Genomic DNA, 7294 nt, shown 5'->3' with positions numbered 1-7294 from the left:
TGTGAAAATGGAAAAATAGTGGTCCAAGGTATTTTCTCCTAAATCTTGCAGTGACAAAACAAGGGTCAATATCTCTAAACTGAATGAGGATAGATGTACATTTGTTAGAAAGAGGTAAAATTTTAGAATTATAAGAGTGGCAAAAGACTGCAAGAGTTATTCCTGAGAAGTGGATGCCCCATCCCAGGAACTGACCAAGATCAGGAGCTTTGTGCAACCTGACCCAGTGAAACCCGCTGCCCTCCCCAGTGACAGAATTCCTGCAGTGTGGGTTCTCTGCTGTGCTGGGTGCCCTCACAACGCTTCTGGCCAGAATGTCTGCTGAGGGCAGCCAGGCTGCTGCAGGGGCACTGCCCTCACAGCCATCACCATGGCAGCCCTGTCCCCTGGGCCTGGCTCTGGCCTTTCCTCTGCCCCTGCCTTGGCTCTGCTGGCATGAAGAGTTTTGTCATTGATATCTTGTCCCCGAGATGCTGGGGCTAATGGCTTCCCAGTCAGGCTCCTGGAGCAGAAGTGGCTTTTCAGAGGCCAGCCAGGAATGAGGCCTGAGGCAGCAGCTCTGCAGTGGTGGCCACCAGGCCGGGCTGCCAAGGGAGGCTTCTGGCCATGGCCTGCAAGCAGCTGCTGCTGCCAAGGTGCCTTTGGTGCCTCAGGCTCTCCCTGGCACAGCTCCCAGCACGGCACTCTGCCCTTGTGCCCGAGGCCTTCCCTGTGCTGGGGCTGGCCTGGGGCTTTTCCTGCAGCGGGACCTGCCCTGCTGATGGCACAGGAAAGGCAGTTCCTGCTGGAGCAGGAGGCTCTGCCTGCAATGGGCTCCCACAACTCCAGCAAGGCCCTGTTTGCAAAGCCCCCAGTGGGAAATGAAGAGAGGTGGGGGTCACGGTGCTTTTGGGGTGAATAATGCAGAATCCAGCCTGACTCCTCCATCCCAAAGTTGAACATCCTCAGAGGGAGCTGAAGCTGTGACAGTGCTGGAAAATCCCCAGAGTAAGGAACAACCAAGTGACACCACTGAGAGCTTCAGCAGAGCTGCTGAGCCAGCCCAGCCTGGGCACACCTGACTGACAGAGCAGCACCTCAGACTAGAAAAGCCCCATCCCAAATTTTAACGGCAGCATCCCCTGACATTTCCCTTCCTGGGGGGTGTGGAGATTCCTCCCTGCAGTCGGGACACCCCTCAAGGTCACTGCTTCAGGCTGAGCCAAAGGGATTTGCCCATGGTCATTGGTCTGTGGGAGTGACATCAATCTCTCCTTAAAAACAGCTTCTTTTCTTTTAATAAAATTGCTTTGAAATCCCTTCTGAGTGCTTTCTATAAATTAATATAATATAATATAATATGGTACAGCTCCTATACCTTGGACTAAATATTTCTGATTAAGATAAGATAATTTTGTCTAATTGTTACCATAATAGATAATAGAAATTTTTTATAAATATATATGCTTTGTCATCCTTAATCCTGTGGGACAAATGCTAAAGGTTAAATTTCACCTTGATAATTCCTTACCCATGAACTCTGTAAAAGTCTGAGGCTGGGATTGGAGCCAGCTGCTCCAAGGCTCCTCTCACAGAAGGAGATTACAAAGCCTGGAGGTCCTTGGGGATATTTTTCTGTGGATATGAGAGTCTGGTCAGAGACAGAGAAAGCAAGAGAGTTTTCCCATTAATTAGATTGGGAACCATTAGGAAGCTGGAGAGAAAGAATTGTAAATTATCGACAGGTGGTGTCTGTAATAGGTTGTTTTTTCCATAAAGTTGTTTACTGAAGGGGGTTGTCTTTATCAGCCAATCATGTGAAATGTGTTGATTAAATGACCAATGAGATCCACCTGTAGAAAACCAAGGTCTAAAGGAAGAGGATTGAAAAAATGGGTGGCTTTTAGCCCTTAGCCTTCTGATCTGAGTCTGTGTCATCTCTGACTCAATGGTGACATTTGGGGATCTGTGGGGACTATTGGGAGTCCTTTCTGCACCTCGTGACCCAACAGGAGCTTCTCTAATAAACTTTACCTGAAGTTCCCACTGTGCCCATGACAGGAACCCCTGTGAGTGTCTGGGACATCCCGGCTCTTTGGCAGCCTGGGGACTCCTGGGATGTCACCGTGGAGCCCCCGTGAGTGCCTGTGACAGATGGGTGCCTTTGCAGCCCAAGGTGCCCTGGGATGTCACCATGGAATGGCTGTGACTGCCTCTGACCACAGGGCTCTTTACCATCCCCAGAAAGCCCTGGGAGGTCTCCATGGAGCCCCTGTCCATGCCTGTGACATTCCAGCTCTTGAAGAGCCTGGAGACTCTTGGAATGACCCCATGGAACCCCTCTGAGGGCCTGTGACAAATCTGATCCTTAGCAGGCAACCATCACCAGCCCCCTGTTGCTATGGTTAGTTTCCATGGCAACCATCACCAGGACCCTATTGCTATGGTCAGTTTCCATGGCAACCATCACCAGCCCCCTGTTGCTATGCTCAGTCCCTTGGCATCTCCATGGAGACCCCATGCCAGGGGTGGTTGCCATGGACACCAGCTCAGGCCGGCAGCCAGAGCCCGTTGTCATGGCAACCATTGGCAGCCCCATCCCCAGGCTGATGGGATCCCAGAAGCACAGAATTGGCTGAGCTGGGAGGGACCCATCAGGATCCTCCAGTCCAACTGCTGGCCCTGCACAGGACACCCCAACAATGCCAGCCTGGGCCTGGCAGCGCTGGCCAAACGCTGCTGCAGCTCAGAGAGCCCTGGAGCTGGGACCCTGCCCTGGGGAGCCTGGCCAGGGCCCCAGCAGCCTCTGGGCAAAAACCTTTTCCTGACATCCAACCTGAGCCTGCCCCGACTCAGCTGTAGCCGTTCCCTCCACTCCTGTCCCTGGGCACCAGAGGGAAGAGGTTCCCACAGCCCCAGCCAGGGACCCGCTCCCAAGGCTGCTGCCATGGCCACCAGGGCTGGCACCAGCTGGGATGCTTGGTTTCCACGGGCTGGGCTTCAGGAATGGGATTCCCCAATTTCCTGCTGCCGCTAAAACCGCGCTGCCCTCGCTGCCCTCCCGCCTCCCATGGAAAGCACAAAAGGCAAAGATCCCGGACTGGGTTAAGAACAATTTATTGGGAACAGGAATGAGATAAAGAACAAACAGGAACAGAAACAATATTGATAACAGAAGGGATAAATAAAACTGTTTACAGGGCAAACTACAACACAACTCACAGGGTCTGCCTGGCTACAATATTTCCTGTCTGGAAAGGACACCCTTCTCCTCAGGGAGAGAGAGAGAGTCCCTTTCCTGTCCCAGGCAATGATCTGTAGTTGGACTGAATGTAATGACAGGGCCATGGCCAGACCCTCATGTTTTTCAATGCCACATCAGGTCATTTGCAAGGGCAGGAAAAGAAACAGGTGTCTTCCCAGCATGGATCACAGGGAACATGGATCACCAGGGCTCTTTCCAATGTGGGTTCTCCCATGGGGGTTGAAATTGGAGTGGTGCATGAAGCTGTTCCTGCAATCAGGGCATTGGCAAGCCTTTCCTTACTGGTGACTCCGTTGGTGTCTGGTCAAGCTAGAGCTCTGGGTGAAGCTCTTCCCACACTGGGGACACTCGTAGGGCCTCTCCCCAGTGTGGATGCGCCAGTGGGTGATGAGGGTGGAGTTGTGCTTGAAGCCCTTTCCGCAGTCTGGGCAGAGGAAGGGTCTCTCCTCTGAGTGAATCCGCTGGTGTTGGAGGAGCTGGAAGCTGGTGTGAAACCTCTTCTGACACTGGGGACACTCGTAGGGCCTCTCCCCAGTGTGGATGCGCTGGTGCCTGATGAGGTTGGACTTCTTCTTGAAGCCCTTCCCGCAGTCAGGGCAGCAGAAGGGCCTCTCCTCTGAGTGAATTCGCTCATGCAGGTGGAGACTGGAGCTGGTCTGAAACCTCTTCTGACACTGGGGACACTCGTAGGGCCTCTCCCCAGTGTGGATGCGTTGGTGGATGATGAGGGCAGAGCTGCAGCTGAAGCCCTTCCCACACTCCCCACACTCGTAGGGCCATTCCCCGGTGTGGATCATCTGGTGGCTGATCAGGGTGCTGCTCTGCCTGAAGCTCTTCCCACACTCCAAGCACTTGTGGGGCTTTTTCCCATCATGAAGCTGCTCATGGACCACCAGCTCCAAGCTCTGGCTGAAGCTCTGTCCACCTTCCTGGCTCAGGGTGGGTCTTTCCTCCTCAGAGCACCCTGGGCTGGGTTTTGAGCCCCTCCTCCTGTGGGATCTCTGGGGATTTTCCTCCACGTTGGAATTCTGCACTGTGGAGCCACTCAAAATGGCCTCTTCCACGAGGTTCTGCTGTGGGGATTTTTCCTCCCTGGTCTCCATCTGTAGAGAGCTTTTTGGATAATTGGTTAGCTGAGAAAAGACATTCCGATGTGATACCAATAGATAAGGGTAAGAGAAACAAGCTGAGAACTGAGCAACCGATGCCCAATTACTGATGAAGGTCACAGTGACCTTCTCTAAAACGGGAAGACGGAGGAGAAAATTGCTTGCCAAAAAATGTAGTTATCCCAAGGTAGAGAAATTAGAAGAATGTATACATAGAAGCAAAATAATTGTTAAGAGATAGAAGTAGGTGTGTTTGATTATAGTGTGCTTTAACCAATAATGAGCTTAGATTTTGCAATATGCATAAGCTTCATTAACACTATTATAAAAATGTGTAAGCTTTCAATAAACTTCGAGATTTGCTATTCATCGCATATGGTGTGTTGCATCTCTCCCGCCGTTACGACAAATGGTGACCCCGGACGTGTACCTTCGGGACTAGCCACGGTCGGAGGCGTAAAAGTCAAGTGCAGGTCCTTTCGCGGCTGGGGACGGCAAAAAACACCGCTGAAAAAGGAAGGTGTTCGTGCCCCGGGCGACCTGATAGCAGGGCCCGGCTGCTACGTGCTGCCGGACCTGAATAGAGCCGCAAGAAGCGCGCAATCGTCGTTGAAATGGATAAAGACAGGCAAGCAGCATATGATTTATTTACTGACTTTTTAAGAGGGCGTCAGATTAGAGGGATAGATTTACAGAAAGAACTTCCTGGGTTGTTAGCTTATGGGTGTGCACAGGGGCTTTTTCGTAATCCACATACAGTGCATGAATTGTCAGAGTGGCGTATATTCGGGGATAAGCTGTGGCACGCAGTCATAGATGACGATAAGACCGCGAAAAAGTGGGGGAAGTTATGGCGAGTCGTTCATGATGAATTGCTAAAATACCAGGCAGAGGAAAGAGCTGCCCGGCAGGCCAGTGCAGCTCATGAAAGGAACAGGAGTTATGGGGACTGGTTTGGTTCCCCGCTGCCTCCTGTTACGTCCACAGTCAATCTGCCGCCGGCATCGCCTTCTACCTTAAACGGCAGTTCCCCACCCCCATCGGTGCCTCCTTTAAGCAGCACGGCCCCGCCAGCTTCGGCACCGGTTTTGACGGGCACCCCCTCATCGATTTCGGTTCCTGCCTCAGGTGGCGGTCTGCCGCCGGCACCGGCATCTGCAATAAGCGGCGGCTCCCCGCCAGCCCCAGCCCCCGCTCCAGACAACGGCTCCCCGCCGCTACCAGTTCCTCTTTCGGGCAGCAGCCCCCCCCCTGCGTGTCCTCCAGCCGTGCCGTCCACGCCGCCTGTCCCGGTGTTAAGCCCTACACCTCCTCCGCTTAGCGGTTCGACCGTCCCCGGGTCGAACGGTGACCTTGCAAGGGCCGTTGCTCAGCAGCGAAGGGAGGCATGGGCGGCGGTAGCTAAAGAATTTATGGACACGGGGGATGAGGAGGCAAGATCGGCTGCTATGGAAATGGCCTGCCCGGTGATCTATTCTCCCCAGCCGGGCGGAGGGTTTCAGGCCACGATAACTGCCCTGGACTGGAAACTCTTGTCGCAGTTACGGTCCACAGTTAGTCAATTTGGGGTAACTAGTGAGCCCACAAAACAAATGCTGGATTACATCTGGGGCACTCAGGTTTTGCTGCCGGCAGATTGCAGGACGGTAACGCGGCTCATTTTTACTCAACACCAACAGCTTTTATTTAATGCCCATTGGCAGGCGATTTGTCAGCAATATGTCGCAGTGGTACGGCAGCCAGGAGACCCGTTATATGGGGTGACCCTGGAGGAGTTAATGGGGTTCGGGCCATTTCTTAGAACAGAGGCACAAGCATTGATTGGGCCCGAAAAGTGCAGAGAGGCTATGCGCTTAGCACGTTTAGCTATCGATAGAATTAAGGATCCAGGAGGAATTCCTTCTTACATGGGAATGAAGCAGGGTACTGAAGAGTCTTTCGGAGCTTTTATAGACAGGGTAGCCAGCGCTATTGAACGAGCAGGAGTCCCTGAATTCATGAAAGGGTCCATGCTTAAACAATGCGCACTTCAAAACGGCAATCAGCTTACCAAGAATGTGATAAATACCCTGGGGGCTAATTGGTCTATAGAGGAAGCTTTAGAGCGATTAGCTAATGTCCCGCTGGGATCACAGGCAATGTTAGTAGATGCTATTAAAGAGCTAGGGGTCGGGTTGCAGAGGCAGGCAGAGTCCTCTCAAAACCAAGTACTGGCAGCCCTCGCCCCGCTCCAAGCAGCTGCAATAAATGCTCCACGAGCTCCATCCACTAGCCGATGCAGGTGCTACCGATGTGGAGGAACGGGACATACGCGACGGGACTGTCCCGCCGTCAGTGTTTGGTGTAGCCGTTGCCGCCTGGACACCCACAATACCGGAGTCTGCAGACGCCGCTCGGGAAACGGCAGAGCCAGCGCGCCCGCCAGCCGCCGCGCCCAGACACAAATAGCAGCTGTCACAACTTCGACTCAACCTGCCCCCAGCCCGCAACTGCCGGGAGCCTTGGACTAGATCTCGAAGCAGCAGCAGCCGTGACGTTGATGACTACCCACCCGGAGAAGGTTCCAACTGGGGTAAAAGGACCACTCATTATTGATGGATTACCTATGGGAGCTCTGCTTTTAGGCCGTTCCTCGGCTACGATGATGGGATTATTTGTTTTACCTGGAGTAATAGATGCTGATTACACGGGAGAGATTTCTATTATGGTGCATACTCTTTTTCCACCGATAAGGATCGAAAAGGGACAGAGGATAGCTCAATTAATTCCTTTGCAGCAGTTGGCTAAGACTGTACCCCCTCGTCAGGCACAGTCCAGAGGAGAACATGGATTCGGATCCACGGGGGGCCTTGCCCTTTTGACAATGAACTTAAATGAACGGCCAAAGCGCACTGTCATTTTGGACTATCAGGGCGAAAGGCGAACCTTGGAAGGACTGTTA

General features: G+C 52.9%; 1 protein-coding gene across 1 annotated transcript; it reads right to left on the bottom strand.

The window, feature by feature from the left end:
- Positions 1 to 3455: 3455 nt before the first annotated feature.
- On the bottom strand, positions 3456 to 5167 carry LOC143692752 (uncharacterized). Its single transcript, XM_077172995.1, has 2 exons — positions 5111 to 5167; positions 3456 to 4194 (listed from the first exon to the last, which is right to left on the bottom strand). The coding sequence occupies exons 1-2, from the start codon at positions 5165 to 5167 to the stop codon at positions 3523 to 3525; spliced, it is 729 nt and encodes a 242-aa protein (XP_077029110.1). The 3' UTR covers positions 3456 to 3522.
- Between the last annotated feature and the right edge of the window lie 2127 nt (positions 5168 to 7294).

This window comes from Agelaius phoeniceus (assembly GCF_051311805.1).
Source record: "Agelaius phoeniceus isolate bAgePho1 chromosome W unlocalized genomic scaffold, bAgePho1.hap1 SUPER_W_unloc_2, whole genome shotgun sequence".
Classification (NCBI taxonomy): Eukaryota; Metazoa; Chordata; class Aves; order Passeriformes; family Icteridae; genus Agelaius; species Agelaius phoeniceus.
Note: the sequence above shows the minus strand (reverse complement) of the source record. Positions and strands in the feature narration are given on the sequence as shown.